This window comes from Stylophora pistillata, chromosome 14 (assembly GCF_964205215.1).
Source record: "Stylophora pistillata chromosome 14, jaStyPist1.2, whole genome shotgun sequence".
NCBI lineage: Eukaryota > Metazoa > Cnidaria > Anthozoa > Scleractinia > Pocilloporidae > Stylophora > Stylophora pistillata.
Window position 1 is genome coordinate 19,299,879 of NC_142532.1, and position 16,393 is coordinate 19,316,271.

A 16,393-nucleotide genomic window follows, 5' to 3' on the forward strand; every position below is an offset into this window, starting at 1 on the left:
TAAGAAACAAGTTTGGATTCTATAGCCGAAAAGAGCAAGCTTAGGCTATAGCAACCATGGCACGACCAATAAAATGTGAGTAAAACTGTTTGAAGTAAATATCCTAATGTTATCCGGATGCTTTCCAGCTTTACGTGTATTACTGTTGTAATGCTTTGCAAAAGTACTGTTTTCGCTTTATATATCAAGTAGGAAGTCATTTGAGAAATGGGAAGTAGAGGATATATGCGCCTGGCTAACCCATGATAAAAAATACAGAAAGTAAACCCATGTTAAAAATACACGACTTACAGTTGAAACAGAAATAATGAAATCCTCAGCCAATTTTTCACTTAAAGTGCCCAGCCTTAACTTAGTGAGGCACAAATAAAATTGGTCAAATAAAGAAAGTTTACATTTTTTGACAGTGTTCTTCAAGACTTTTAGATCAGATTTTCCCTTGTTCCTAATTCGCTGTCTTTGTGACCAAGGATACATATTGTCTGCGTTGGTTTTATGGCATTAAAAGTACTTATGAGGAATAGGAAGGAAGAGAAGCCAGTGTGAAATCTAACACGTTTGTCTGGCATTTCTTGCAGTTATTTACAGAATGACTGTTTCCCTAAAATTTGTAAACAAACGATAGACTATGAAAAATCGAAATAAAATTTTTTTACCTCGAATTTTTTCCTTTCATCCCGCCTAATATTTATAATCCATCGACGCTACAAGGCTTTGTCTTTCGGAAATTGACGAAAGAAATGATAAACTGCTGCTTTGATCTATTATTGTGGCACAAAGGCACGCAACAATAGAGTATCTCGGTTCGGCATGATTGCAAACGTGACCTTGACCACGCGTGACCTCGCTTTCATATTAAATTACGTAATGAAATATTTAAGATGGCGGCTCCGTGATAAAGGCGAATTGTGGATGTTTCAGGGAAAATAAAGTGCGTGGGAGTACACTGCTTTCGTCGCTAAAAGATGGAACTCTAAAAACAGACCTCAAAGACATCGGAGTAAACGCTCTTGGTAAGAGGTCGCATTTTATAATTTAGTTCTGCGTCAGTTGTTATGAAGTTCTCATAAAATCTTCTCGGAAAAAACAATTATGCTGCAAAAACGTTGCTGATAATAGGCCTTATCACGGTTTTCGGCGCCATCTTGACGGGTAGGAAAAGCAGTCAGAAATTACAGTGTTTGTATGGGAATCCCATGGCAAAGGGGGATGACAAAACGCGGAGCCCTACTCCATGGAGTACCCTATGGAGTACCCTTTGGAGTACCCTAATGGAGTACCCCTAAAAGTCACGTATTGGTGAAATAAAATATTTCAGTTTATGAACATGGTGAATCGTTTAGATGTACATATCCTAAAATATATTGAGCTTACCAGCTCTCCGAATGTCACAGTTCGATACAATCCAGTTTTTTGGGGGACAGTTGACTAGGGCTCTCACTCTTACTGGTTCCTCCATTTTGGTTTTACCGCTGTGTAATGAGTCCTTTGACGAGAAGACAAACAACTCCATGTGATGAACAAAACCCACTGTTTCGATTTCTGCACGAGGTAAAATATTTAAGCTTACTGCATTTCCCAGATGAACAACCCCAGTCAGATTTATTTGCCGACCCGTCACTGTTTTATTTGGTTTGTTTACATACTTCAATTTATTGCGCTACAAATAGATGGGTGAGGAGAAGCTCAGTTTAAAGATATGGATTACCTTTTTAAGTCTCAACCTACAAATTTAAGCCTGTATCCTCATCGTTTCGACAATTAAGAAACCCATGAGGCCAATTGTGTTATTAGATGGAGCGCCACACTTCTTACAGACGCCATACATACACAGGTATTTTGGATGGCGTAAAACCTGTTGCAGAATGAAGGTAATCCGTCCTTTTGGCCTCTTGAAGATCATATGAAAATAGGTGGTAGTCGGCCTATTAACGATAACGTTCATGGATGCTAGCTACATTAAAGCTTTCCGTTGGAAGTGGTCAGCAGTTTAATGTTAATTTCGAGATGGCGGTCAATTCGTGTACTACATCGAACTGCGACAATCGGAGAGCTGACAAGCTCTGAAAATATATCCGGATATGTACATCTAAACGATTCACCATGGCATAAAGTATTTTATTTGACTAATACATGATTTTTAGGGCCACTCCATCCAGGTACTCCATGGAGTAGGGCTCCGTGTTTTGTCATCTCCCCATGGCAAATAACTTTTCCCAAAATCGAATTTTACGCAATTTATGAATCGCAACGTTAAAACACTGAGCAGAAGATTGTATTCACCAAGTTTGAAGGATACGTAGCTTGGCTAAGACGCGCTCAATTAATTTTTCTAATTTTCCATACATTTGTCTGTAAATTTTCGCAGGGTAGAAGTGGCGGCGTGGAAAAAAATTACATACAAAATGTATGAAAAATTAGAAAATTAACTGAGCGTCTTCTATCCAACCTACATTCTTCAAACTTGGTCAATGCAATCTTCTTCTACTTAGTATTTTAATGTTGTGATTCATAAATTGCATGGGAAAGTATGATAACCCTGCAACGAAAACCATGGAGAATACAAGGATATCCTCAGAAGGGAAGAGAGGCATAGAAGTTTTTCTAAGAGAACATGGTCTTGAAAGTAGACTAAATGAGTTCCAGTTCACTTCTGTTACAACGCTTCGTACAGAAGGTATGTTCGGAGTATACAACTGAGATCAGGTGGTTCCATCTGCACTTGAATTTAAATATCTTTCTTCTCGCAGTGCATTGGAATGTGCAATGAAATCTGCTATGGGGCTTGGATTTAAGAGGAAGAGAGAGAGAGAGACGCGTTATGAACACAGAGATGACTGCCAAATGCCATTGCTCTACACACAGCGGAAAGATGATCGTTCTTTTATTAAGGAAAGTTCGCGGGTAAAGAAAGAGGCGAAGGAAGTGCGTGACTTTTACCGTTTGTACGGAAAAGGTGTTAAGGTCGGCACACACGAGGGGACTAGTCCCTGCGACTAGTCCCAGCGACCAGTTTCATGCGACTAGTCCCTTCGTGTGAACCACACATTTTTGTGGTCGCAGGGACCAAAATTTGGTCCCTGCGACTGGTCGCACGAATTCAAACTGGTTTGAATTCGTGCGACCAGTCGTAGGGACTTGTCGCATGAATCAAATGTTTGTCCCTTCGTGTGAACTGTTTTTGCGACCAGTCCCTGCGACTAAACGGTAGATAAGCCAATCACGGGTCAGTATGATAAGCTCCCATAACTCCATACGCACTCTGTTTCAAAATGGCGGCGCAAATTGTTGATGTTAAAGAGCATGTCGACGAGGAAGAAGAAGGAGTAGCGTGGAGTGTTTCAAGTACAAGAATTCTCATAGAATTTTATAAGAAGAACAGAGTTCTTTGGGATAAAAACTGCCAAGTAACTAAAACCAAAACGAACAAAGTGCTATCGCCTCTTCAAGCAAAGTTACAGAAGGCAAGTCCTCCTCGAAGCCTAAATGACATAAAGAAACGTTGCCATGGTCTTAGAAGCATGGCTCTAAGGTACATGAAGAAATCAACTTCGCAACAAGAGAATATCAAATGGGTGTACTGGTCTGATTTATCGTTTCTAAGAGAAACTGTGACCGCTGGGAGAATGGAAAGTGAAATGGAATGGAGCGACCAAGAAATAGGTAATCTTTCAAATACCGCTGATTGGTTAGTGTATTTCCCAAATTTCAAATCAATCGGTGGATCTGTCAGTGACTTTCATCTCTTAATCCACTTATCAACTTTTAGTACTAAAAACGCCCCTGGCTACCACCAACTTAACTAACCACCTCAGTTATACATGTGTGTACAGTTGCTATAATCCATTCTTATATATACACCGTAATTTCCGTTTACCTTATCTAGTAGGTGACCACTTTCCTTTGCCTTTTTGGGTGGTAGCTATGTTGAGGGTTATATGTAGCAGAATGGTTCTATGCATGTTGTATATACCTTTGAACAGAAGCCCCTCCTTCTTCATCTTATGCTGAAATTTGGTTTATATAATTTAAACAAAATATAAGCTTAATGTAGAATTGTGCATAAACTTTGTTAAGTTGTTTCCAATTCTAAATTATTTTAATTATGTCAAATAATTTTAGCATGTTATTGATTCATTGTGTATTCAAATCTATATTTCTCTTCTTAGAAACTCTCATTGCATTCTATCAAGGCAATGAATCCCTTTGGAACCATAACAATCTCCAGTATCACCAGGATAATAACAAGGATTTGCTGTATGACATGCTTATGAAAGACCTTGAGGACAAGTATGATACTGATGAAATCAAGAAAAAGTGGAAAGAGCTTGTCAAAAAATTTAAATTAGAGCATTCTAAGGCATCTGTAAAGCCATCTGGAAGTGGCACAACTGACACCTACACTCCAGCCTGGGAATTTTATGGTCAATTGAAGTTCCTCACTGCTGTCTGTGATGATACAGATGAGAGTGTTGATTGTATTGAAGAATCTTCAAAACCGAAAGATTTTAGAAAAGCTTCAAAACAACAGCAAAGAGATGACCGCGAAAATAGAAAACTAGAGTTGTTTTCAGAACCAGTGATGGCTATGAAACAGCCTGAAAAGCATAAACAACAAAATATTTCAGTTGAAAATAGTGAAGTTGCAGAATTTGCAAATTATGTACGTTTAAGCTTGTCACAATTAAGTCAAAGAAAGTTTCGTAAGGCAAAGAAGTGCATATGTGATATATTATTTCAGATAGAAGAAAGTGATGATATGGAGGTTGCCAGTGGTGCCCCTACTCAATTTGCTACACTTGGTAGGTACAGTCCTGCCCCATCTATGGCTTCCTACAGTTCAAGTGAAGCCAGTAATTTTCAACCTAACATCCCTGTTGCTCATGAAAACATGCAAATGCGTTCTTACAGCCATGCAGCCATGGAATATTATTAATTTACAGATCTATATTCCTTTGTTCATTCAAAGCCATCCCTGTTCTCCACGAAAACATGCAATAAAAATTATTGAATTCATAGCATGGCATGGCATGGCACTAGGATGCAAAGATGTGGCTTTCTTTTGGTATAAATGTTCAATTTTCATTGTGTTTTAAGAAATATTGTAGTGTATTGTACCGGAAGTGTAAAAAGGTTGTGTTTGTAGGCATCCCGTGATGCCTAGGGAAACGTTGTTGTTGTGATACTCGTTGGCGGCCATGTGGATAGTGTGTGGATTAAAGTATTGATATCAAAGAACATCGGAGGTTTTTATTGCTGTATATCCAAATATCACATCTGGCGACGAGGATGGGATGGCGAGGAATGTCCTTGTGCTAGTTTCTTTTTACCATTTTGTGTTTGGAGGGGACATACTTCTTTGCAATGCCTGGCGGAGAATCGAGTGAGGGAGATGGCAGTTCGGCGAGCACAAGTAGTGGGGTGTCGACCCCAGTGGCTGTGGAAGTAGGCAGTTTGCAGCCTTTTCAAGTTAAAGGAGATCCGCATTCGGTTTCGCAGCGATGGAGAAAATGGAAAAGAGCGTTTCAGTTATACGCGCTTGGTAAAGGGATCACGAATGACTCGCAGAAATGTGGCCTGTTACTTCACACAGCTGGACTCGATGTACAGGAAGTTTATTTCACACTGGTGCCCGATGGTGCAGAGAAGAACTACGCCGAAACTTTCAAGGTACTGGATGACTATTTTATTCCTAAAGCTAACGTACCGTTTGAGAGACATTTGTTTCGGCAAATTAGTCAGAGTAATGAAGAAACCGTCGATCAATTTCTTTGTCGGCTCAGACTACGAGCCGCTTCGTGCGAGTTTGGAGAGCGGGAAGATGAGTACATCAGGGATCAATTGATTGACAAATGTTACTCGGCAAAATTGCGTCGGAAATTTTTAGAAAAGGAAGGCAGTGTTACTTTGAATGATCTACTAGTTACAGCTTGGGAACAGGAAGCAGTTAATTTGCAGAGGGAAGCAATGGGGGCTAACAGTGGTTCAGGACAAGTGAACACTGTTGTTGACGATGGGGCAAGGGGAGACGACATAAGTTCAGAGCAGGCTAACAGTGTGGTGAATTTAAGAGGGAGCACTAGTAGCGAGAAGAGGGGCTGTTTCAATTGTGGTCGAGAGGATCACTTAGCCAGAGATTGGAGATGTCCTGCTCGAGGTAGAAAGTGTCTTCAGTGTGGAGAAATTGGACATTTCAAGGTCAAGTGTTGTAAGAAGCTCGCTAATGATTCCCATATGGGACAAAGGCGTGATTGGAGAAATGCATCTAGCATGAATGAAAGAGGCAGAAAGACAAACACAAATTATGTTGATAGTAGCCCTAAATCACGACAAGACTCAACACCTAACTATGTGTTTTCAGTGGAGGATAGGCCTGACCAAAAGAGTGGAATAGTAACTGTTGTAGTTGGAGGTACTCATTTGCCAAATGTCCTTGTTGACTCAGGAGCAACATGCAACCTTTTAGGCCAAGGAACTTGGGAGTGGCTTAAGTCACAGAAAATCCAGTGTCAGACCCGAAAGGAGGCCAAAGCCTTATTTCCTTATGGAAGTACAAAGCCATTGCCAACACTTGGAACACTTACAGCAGACATAATGTCCATTGACACCGGTGTGACCTGCAAAGCTGATTTTGTAGTTATAAATGGAGATGGCAGGAGTCTCCTCTGCAGAGAAACAGCAGTGAAACTTGGTTTGCTACGACTTGGGCCTAGCCATGCCGTTAATGCCGTCAATACAGAAGCTGATATCAAAGAAAAGTACAAAGAACTTTTCAGCGGTGTTGGGCTTCTTAGGGATTACGAGTTGAAGTTAAATATCGATGATTCGGTGAAGCCGGTGGCGCAGCCAGTCCGCAGGATTCCATTCGGTGTACGAGAGAAAGTCGAGAGAAAGTTAGATGAATTGTTGGAGAGTGGAATTATAGAGGAGGTTCCTGATGGACCAACAGGGTGGGTCTCACCACTTGTGGTTATACCCAAGGCAGATGGAGATATCAGGATTTGTGTAGACATGAGGTGTGCCAATCAGGCAATAGTGCGGGAACGTCAGCCTATCCCTACAATAGAGGAGGTGCTTCTAGATCTTAATGGTAGCACAGTATTCAGTCGTGTAGATCTGAAGTGGGGATTTCATCAGATACTTCTAGCTGAGGAGAGTAGACATGTGACAACGTTCGTGACTCACCGTGGTCTCTATAGATATACCCGACTCATGTTTGGTGTCACCTCAGCACCTGAAAAGTACCAACAAATCATCCGGGACGTATTGCGAGGCTGTGAGGGCGTGGCTAATATAGCAGATGACCTAATAATTCACGGACGAGGGGAGGAGCAGCATGATAAGAGGCTCTTGGCTGTGCTCGATCGATTGAGGGAAGCAGGTCTGACACTGAACAAAGACAAATGTGAATTCAGATTACCTAGGTTGACATTTTTTGGTCACGAAGTAACACAGACCGGTATAGAACCCAGTGAAGAGAAAGTCGCAGCAATCAGACAGGCAGGTCCTCCACAGAATGTTAGTGAAGCCAGATCTTTCCTCGGTCTTGCCCAGTTTGTGTCTAAGTTTGTCCCAGATCTGTCATCCATTGCAGAACCCATTCAGAGGTTAACCCACAAGAATACTGAGTTCAAATGGGGCAAAGAACAACAGTTGGCATTCGAGAAGTTAAAAGAGCTGATCACACACGCGGATGTCCTAGCTTACTTCAATGTAAACAGCAGAACAAGAATTGTGGCAGATGCGTCACCGGTGGGGCTTGGAGCGGTTTTAACCCAGCTACATGGAAGTGAGTGGCGTGTGATTGCGTATGCTTCGCGACGCATGTCTGATGTGGAGCGGCGATATAGCCAAACAGAGAAAGAGGCCTTAGCCCTGGTATGGGCTTGCGAACGCTTTAACATGTATGTTTTCGGCAGGGAGTTTGAGCTTGAGACGGATCATAAGCCGCTGGAGTACATCTATTCTCAGAAATCGAAGACTTCTGTCCGTGTGGAAAGGTGGATCCTTCGCCTACAGGCCTATCACTTTAAGGTTGTTTACAGACCAGGCAAGACCAATATCGCAGATGCCTTGTCTAGGCTAAATTGTGGGTTCCAAGGTAACGACGGAGAAGATTATGACTTTGTGCATGCTGTGGTTGAGAATAGTGTTCCTTGTGCTTTGACACCTGCTGAACTAGAAAAAGCCTCAGCTGAGGATATGGAGCTGAACCTCATCAAAGAATGTGTCCAAACAGGAAATTGGAGTCAGTGCAATGTACCTGCATACCTGCATGTGAAGAATGAATTGTGTACATATGGTGGGCTGCTTTTACGGGGTTCCAGGCTAGTGATTCCCCGAGAATTGCGACCGCGTGTTTTGGAGTTGGCCCACGAGGGACATCAGGGTATTGTTAAAACAAAATGTAGACTGCGCAGTAAAGTATGGTGGCCCAAGATGGATGCTGATGCAGAGAAGCTGTGCAGGAGTTGCCATGGTTGTCAAGTGGTCAGTGAATATGCTCCCCCAGAACCTATGGCTCGAGCTCTTCCTCCCAGCGGCCCTTGGGAAGATTGTGCAGCTGACATTCTTGGTCCCTTACCTTCAGGGGAAAGTTTACTGGTGGTGGTAGACTATTTTAGTAGATATTTTGAAGTGGTTATTTTGAGGTCAACTTCTAGCACAAGACTCACTGAAGCTCTAAAACCAATATTTGCCCGGTTTGGAGTGCCGCATACACTCAAGACTGACAATGGGCCTCAACTGGTATCTGAAGAATTCGAAGCCTTCCTTGCAGAAAATGGGATAGAACACCGCACAACAAATCCCCTGTGGCCGCAGGCCAATGGGGAAGTAGAGCGTCAGAATCGCACATTGATGAAGTCAGTCCAGATAGCTCACATTGAGGGGAAAGATTGGCGTCAAGAGTTACAGACGTTCCTAACCGCATATAGGTCAACTCCTCAGATGACAACTGGGGCAACACCCTTCTACCTGATGTGTTTGGAAGGGAAATGCGGTCAAAGTTGCCAGACTTGCGAAGGGAGGCACCTATCACTAATGAGGAAGTCCGCGATCGAGACTGGTCAAGGAAGTTATCACAGAAAGAGTATGTTGATGCAAAGAGAATTGCTGTTGCAAATGGAGTGGAGGTTGGAGATAAAGTACTCCTGAAGAACTCGAAGACTAACAAATTGTCTCCAAACTATGACCCAAATCCTTGCGAAGTAATAGACAGGAAAGGAGGAGAGGTAACAATTAGAAGCACAGCTGGTGCCGAATTTAAAAGAAATGTCTCATTTGTGAAAAAGTATCAAGAGAAACCCTTGGAGGCGAAAGTCGATATTACTCCCGTCCATCGAGAGCAAGAAGGAACAAACCAAACCGAGGTAGCAAAAGGGGAGGATGAACTCCCAAGGCCAGGGCCAACTGGATCATCGATGTCTGTTCAGCAGGCCACTGCCACTATCCGAAGTCCACTTAACCAGATAGTTTGTCCTAGGCCAGCTCGGAATGTCAGACCGCCTAAACGATTTGATGACTACGAACTTTCTAAGGGATAATTGAATGTTATTTGTTGTAGGCTCATTAATATTATGTTAGGAATCCGACTGGACTTTGTTTATGAACAGTAGGCCCGGGCCTGCATTTCTATGCAAGACATTGTAAGAGTTGTGTTATTTATGTTTGGGTTTTCGCTCTAAATTAAGGAAAAACAGGGAGGGATGTAGTGTATTGTACCGGAAGTGTAAAAAGGTTGTGTTTGTAGGCATCCCGTGATGCCTAGGGAAACGTTGTTGTTGTGATACTCGTTGGCGGCCATGTGGATAGTGTGTGGATTAAAGTATTGATATCAAAGAACATCGGAGGTTTTTATTGCTGTATATCCAAATATCACAAATATGGTTTGCTGTTGTGCAGGCTATACTGTTGTCTGAATGTATTTAACACCATAATTATAAACTTGTGGAGAATCAATAATTGTTAGAATCATCAGGCATATGAGGTTATTGAATACTTTTGCTTACAGTATGTTTGTGAAGAATTTTGACATATGGTAACCAAGATGCTGATTTAAAATGGTTCAGTTTTGTTTTTCATAGAGTTTAAGTGTGCTTAATAAAACCAAAATATAAGTTAGCCAAATATCTATGCACTGTTGCTGAAGATCAGTTTGTATGTTTATTGGCAGTTGCAAGCCAGTGGCCTGAAAACTTAACAAGCTTTTTAATTGTTCATGCAATATTTACTTATAACATTGTAATAGGTTTTTGAACTTTTCAAGGACTTTCTCACCTTTGTTCTTGTTAATTTTACAATGGTGGAAACACCTGATTATACTGGAAGAGGTGTTTTCACTTATAACACAACCACAAGTGTTACTTTATTGTAACTGTACATGTTATAACTAAAACTAAACAAATTGAGTTCTTCATGTTTTTGTCTTGTCAGTCAGCATTCATTTGATGTGTCTGAAGAAAGTCTTCTCCTACACTTCAGTATGGAGAATTTGGTGGTATATCAATTCAGTATTCTTGAGTTGATGATTGTCTAAATTCTCATCACCTGCTAGTTAAACAATGTCTTGATAATCTAAGGAAAAGTTACATATTCATCACTTCTCTGGGAGTGATCATGAAAGGATTAATCATGCATTTTGTATGTCCAATGGGTTTACAATCGGCACATATGTCTTTGCCATGACAAATCGCCTTCATTGTTAAACCACTGGGTGAATTCTTCCCGCATATTTTTAGCTTCACTAGAGCAATTTCTTGATACTGAAGGTTGTAAATCTAGGAAAGAATCTGCTGGTATGTCATCTCTCCATGACCCAGGAATAATTTCTGCTGTTTCAGGATCCTCCCTGTCAACAAGTGTGGGTGGGCAATAAATGTTTCGACTACTGGTATCAGCTCTTAGCCAGTTATGAAGGGTAAACGCAGCCAGGGTAATTCTCTTTACTTTAAATGGAGCTAACAAAAATGGCACTCTAAAGCAACGCCACCTGTTTCCAAGAATTCCCAAAATATTTTCCGAAATTCTCCTACCCCTCGAAATGCGATAGTTGGCAATTCTTTGTTCCACAGTGAGATTCCTGCTGGGATAAGGCCTAAGCATGTACTTTGCTAACCCAAACGCCTCATCACCGGTGAGAACAAAAGGGACTGGTGTCACACGCCCTGGCAGTGGGCGTGGAGGTGGCACATTTAATGGGTTGTCTGGACTATCTAGTGCCTTTTTAAGGAAGCACCTGCCCCAGGCATGCCCATCTGGGTTTCTTCCATTAGTGCCCACATCAACGTATAAGCATTCATAATCTGGCCCGGAAACAACTAGGGCGATTATGCTTTCGTTTCCTTTGTAATCATGAAAGTGTGAACCAGCATAAGCAGGCTTCTGTATAAGAATACGTTTTCCGTCTATGGCTCCAATATTATTAGGTATGTTCCACCTCAAATGGAACAGTTCCGAAATTTCTGACCATTTTTCTGCTTGTTGAGGTGTCTGAAGAAAGTCCTTTCCAAGCACATCGTAAATTGCATCACACACTTCCGTGACAATTCCACTGACAGTTGCTTTTCCTATGCGAAACTGAAAGGAAAGCGACTGAAAGCTCTCGCCTGTAGCGAGAAACCGTAGGGTCAAGGCCAACCTTTCGCTTGCAGAGATAGAGCTTCTCATGCAAGTATCTTCCTTCTTAATATATGGCGCTATCAGCTCACTTAAAGCAACAAATTTTGGGTAGGGCATCCTCATGTACTCGCTAAATCCAGGCGTATCTTCAGCGGCCAGTTCCTGAAAAATCGTATGGAACGCGCCTCTTTCTTCTCTTCGTAAGAGCCATTGCCGTGCCCACATTCGTCTTTCATAAGTGACTGGCAACTCTTCATCCAGCATCACCATCATAAGCAATATTATCTGTTTTTGCTTCTCTTTGGCTCCAGACGCCATCTTACAAATTCCCGGCTTGTTTTCCCGCTTTCCCGCCGTAATAGATACCGTGAAGGGATTGCGTGACTTTCGGTATTTGTAAACATTGCAGTTTCTATGAATTTTCCCTGAATTCTAGATTTCTACAAATGAAGAATGAAAAACTCTTTCCAGTTTTGTAAACATATACAGATGACTTGGAGCCGTTTTGATGGAATTTTTACCCTATTTGACTCTGTGTCTGTTAAAAATAAAACGAAACAAAACAAAACAAAAACGGAACACGTAAAAGCATGAATAATCCGACTGAATAAGCGTAGTTCATTTGAGTTGAGGTTTAATAGTGCTACAATGAAAAGTTACCAAATTTTCATTGTTTTCGTGTAACGACCCAGACTAAGAAACATCTTTTGCCTCTTAATGTTCCTATGTTCTTGTGCAATTGAGTGCCCTCGTGTGAACACCTTAAGGGACCAGTCCCTGCTACCGGTCCCCTCGTGTAAACCCTTCAAAGACTTGTCGCCGGGACTAGTCGCTGGGACTAGTCGCTGGGACTAGTCGCAGGGACTAGTCCCCTCGTGTGTGCCGACCTTTAAAGTTAGTGGAGTGAGACAAATCGACAAGCAGAGGCCAGGCTCTCTTCCTTTGTACTGTGGTTAGCCAAAAGCCAAGGTGACATTGCACGATCAAGAAAGTGCTCCTTTGTTGCAGTGGTTGGATTCTGTGACAAAACAAATGGAAGCAAAAGAGCTGAAAGGGCGAAAGGCAAAGAACCAAGTGTGTTTACTGAGCAATCATCCGAAGCCAGTGAGAAAAGTGTGATGGTGGTTGGTCATCAAGTAACCAAAGACGGCGTGGAGTACCTAGTGAAGGGCATACAAGAGCCTTACAGTGCCGGAATGTGGATCCCAAGAGAAGAATGTCGATCTCGCTCTTGTGGCGGCATACACAAGACGGCAGAGGGCTTCTCGTTACTCAACGTAGTCAACAGAACACTTCAGGCTCAGTTCTTTTACTCGTACAGGTTAGCACAACTAATACCTCATTAAAGGAAATAAACGATGCATGCTATACAACGAAAATACGGCCATTTTAAAGATGTTTTGTTTCTTTGTTAATTAAAATTGAAATGTTTTACTGTAAAGACGCTATTCATGGTTAAAATAATGCTAAACATGCAAAACGTGTAATATTTAAGGTTACACAAATAGTAATAAACGGCTAATCTTAGAATATATGCCGGGAATTCTAAAAATTTCCGGGAAAGTATGGCAAAAATTCGGGAGGATGATCCAAATTTCCTGGACGACTAAATTTAAGACCTAGTATTGCTCAAACAGCGTTTGTTGGAGTTTTCACGGGGGGGTTCTCGATATATTCCTGGGTGGGGAGGTGCGGCGCGGCCCCTCATAGACTGACCCTGTTTAAGGCAAATATCGCTGATTAGAGCTTGTAAAAATTTTGCTGTTTATCTTTCAAGAAAAGATATCCTGTTTAAGACAAAAATTGATAAATCGATACCCTGATTAAGACAAAAAATGATAGATTCGATACCCTGTTTAAGACAAAAATCTCGAAAAATATACCCTGGCTGGCCGCACGTCCCCATTAAGCCCCTAGAAGGGAGTACCCCCGGGAGTTGTCACCCCCCCCCCCCGTAACAATGTAAGTAGCCTTACTTTCCGTTATCAGTAAACTCGTGTCCTCTCAGGGAACTATTCATTACTTTATAGTTAGTGGCAAATTCTTCAAAATTCATGTTTTAAGTCTCAGATTAGAAGTCATACTTTCCCGACTTGTATACTCCATCCAGAAGTGATTTATCATCTTAAATGCGTAAATGTTGTCTTCGTGATCCAGGAGATTACAGCGTATCTTAATGTGCGAGTGTGAAATACGATGCCAGACCAGATAACAATCTCTCGAACCGCCAGCAGCACTGGCAAGATCACGGATCTCGAACCACGCGCAACACGTGCATCATCTGACGCGCTTAGAAACGACGAGTGGCCTACTCTCTCTTTGTATGATAAATTAGACAAATTCAAGCCTTTTTACAAGGGCTATAATGCCACTCTCTCCGACTCACTGTCTAAAAAACATCCTCAAATGGTTACACCTTGAAGGGACGCGACCTTTTAAAACTACTCAGGTTCCAAACAATTGCAAGATACATGAAAGACTCGCTAAAATATCGCGGCGCTGTGTTATGGAACACTGTTTTCTACCATGAAAAAGAAGTTGGACGTTCGAGTCTCAATAAACTGAAAAAAACGCATACTTAACAGAAACTACTTTAAGGAATTCAATTTTGACATAGCGGTACTCTCCCGGCTTCTACTGCTCGCCGCTTAACATGCCGATTTTGATTTTGCTTGCACATGCACGTGTGTAAGTAGATAGATAGATAGATAGATTGCCTGCTTGCCGTGTTGCCAGCATGGTTGTCCTGATAGTGTAGTGGTCATCACACCTGACTAGTAACAAGAGGGACGTGGGTTCAAATCCCGCTGAGGGCAAATTTTCTTTTCAAACATTTATTCTATTTATGTATGATTATTTGGGGTGTACAGGGTCAGGGTTTCCCTCGTATACAGAATATATATTTACAGATATATCTGAATATAATAAGAAAACTAGAAGGACCCTATACTTACCTTACTTAGTTATGCGGTACCGGCGTTCTATTACTCGCTGCCATTGTATCTCAGTCAAGACGGAACTGGAGTGTGTCCAGAAAAGAGCGCTGGCTATTATTTTCCCGGGGAAAGACTACAGCGATGCTTTAGTCAGCACTAAACTAGCAAGCATTGAACGTTACAATGAAAATACTTGTAAGAAGACCTTTAATTCTATTTTAAATGATAAGAGTAACCGGTTAAGAAATCTTTTAGCCTCAGCCCATAAGTCGTCTTACCATCTAAGACGATGCAGGCGTTTTGAAACACCAAGGTGGAAAACAAATAGGTTCAGGGACACATTTTTAATGAAATCTTGTATTGAGCATGATATTATGTAAATATAGCTTTATTAATTTTAATAATAGGTTTCATCATTTTACAGTATTCAATTTCACTTTTAGGCTTATTATTATTCTTACATTAGTCATACTATTAGATATTCTGTTACAATTTTTGTAAATACGCTATTCAGCCCCTTAGAGGGCTAGCTGCCATGTATTTATTTCTTTAGTAAACACATTCAAGTGTCTTGCTCGGCAATGTCCTGTATTCGCTGACGCGCTGCCACAGCTGCATCTCGTCGCGGCCGGAACTCCTTTGCAGTTGGGTTCAAAGGTGGGTCATGAAGGGGCTGACCTTGAAACCCCTTGCATCCAAAGCAGTGCTTCTCTTAGCAAGCCGTCGAAGCCTTGGCACCCAGAATCTTTCTCGGACTTTAGCCATAGTCATGCTGACTCCCCCATGGAGAGTTACCTCGTGCGCTCGCTTCACTATTTCCACTGTGAAAGAATTCGAATCTGGTAAGTAAATCGGATACTCACCCTGAATGCGTCCTCGGCATTCCAATACACCATCGGTGTTTAGTTGCAGATTCAGTTGTTCCTGGTCACGGGCAAACTTGACCTTCTTTGCCCCTTGGCTCTGCGCTCGCTTGATCCAGGACATTTCTTGTTGATGAATTTCTTCGGTCGTAAGAGGTCCTATGATCCTCTTGGAGGGGTGACGAGAATTGTGATTGAACCGCAAGATCCATGTACAAATTCTCATGGCTTTACGCAAGCCAAACTTCTCGAGAACAGTGTCAAAGTCATTGTTTGCTTCAACACCGAGCGCGAAAAGTTCTCGTTGAACCTTCTTTTCTGCATTGCTGTCATCTGTCGCTGTTGTCACAATATTAGCAGGCCACTGAGATCGGTCGGATAACCACAGTGGACCTTTCCACCATAGCTGTGCTTCATTCACACTGCCACCTCTGCTCCCCAGATCAGCGGGGTTTTCGGATGTCGGTACAGGTCTCCACTGCGTGTTCGGGTGGCTCTGGATCTTTTTAACCCGATTAGCCACAAATTGGCGGTACTCCCCGTCATCGTTCAGCCAGTGTAGGGCTACAGTGCTGTCGAGCCAGCACTGTATATCCTCTGTCATACTGAAGCCTTCTAGCGCAACCCGCACATTTGTAGACAAGTTGACTGCCATATGGCCTGACACGAGCTCCAAACGAGGAATCGTCAGACTTTTCTTGGCAAGGCGCGATTTGGCGGCAATCAGACCAAAAAAAGTTATTATAATAATAATGGCTTCGCGGTCTGCAGGCCCACAGTCTATGTGGCTTTCTGTGCGCGCCAAAATCTGATCTTAGTAGTAAAGTCGTTCACAATACGACCAAGGTTGCAGAGAACGTTAAGGTCGTGGACGACCTCCAGCAAGTGCTAAGAGAAAGCTTAGCTGTATTTCCGGTTAGCTAATTAAAATCTGAACAAGAACTGATCAAAGAGAACATCGCGAGAAGGAGAGAT

At 42.1% G+C, this 16,393-nt stretch overlaps 2 protein-coding genes and 1 long non-coding RNA gene across 3 annotated transcripts in view; 1 reads left to right on the top strand and 2 right to left on the bottom strand.

The window, feature by feature from the left end:
- LOC148716988 (uncharacterized) overlaps window positions 1-797 on the bottom strand; it is a 1,113-nt gene extending 316 nt beyond the window's left edge. The window contains exons 1-2 of the long non-coding RNA XR_015995660.1: window positions 657-797; window positions 1-19 (exon numbers count right to left, since the gene is read on the bottom strand). The exon at window positions 1-19 is cut by the window's left edge and continues 316 nt beyond it. This is a non-coding gene — a long non-coding RNA (uncharacterized LOC148716988). The remainder of the gene's footprint in view (window positions 20-656) is intronic.
- A 2,168-nt stretch (window positions 798-2,965) lies between these two features.
- LOC148716989 (uncharacterized) lies at window positions 2,966-5,092 on the top strand. The gene is made up of 2 exons (XM_088744323.1): window positions 2,966-3,663; window positions 4,170-5,092. The coding sequence occupies exons 1-2, from the start codon at window positions 3,273-3,275 to the stop codon at window positions 4,934-4,936; spliced, it is 1,158 nt and encodes a 385-aa protein (XP_088600449.1). The 5' UTR covers window positions 2,966-3,272; the 3' UTR covers window positions 4,937-5,092.
- Window positions 5,093-15,206: 10,114 nt separating this feature from the next.
- LOC111319212 (uncharacterized) lies at window positions 15,207-16,073 on the bottom strand. The gene has a single exon (XM_022922026.2). The coding sequence runs from the start codon at window positions 16,071-16,073 to the stop codon at window positions 15,207-15,209; it is 867 nt and encodes a 288-aa protein (XP_022777761.2).
- Window positions 16,074-16,393: the final 320 nt, after the last annotated feature.

Bases quoted from the DNA above. Each gene is read 5' to 3' on its own strand.
- LOC148716989 (XM_088744323.1), top strand. From the start codon at position 3,273: ATGGCGGCGCAAATTGTTGATGTTAAAGAGCATGTCGACGAGGAAGAA. The intron at 3,664-4,169 runs GTAATCTTTCAA...TTCTCTTCTTAG, and splicing joins ATGGAGCGACCAAGAAATAG to AAACTCTCATTGCATTCTAT.
- LOC111319212 (XM_022922026.2), bottom strand. From the start codon at position 16,073: ATGGCAGTCAACTTGTCTACAAATGTGCGGGTTGCGCTAGAAGGCTTC.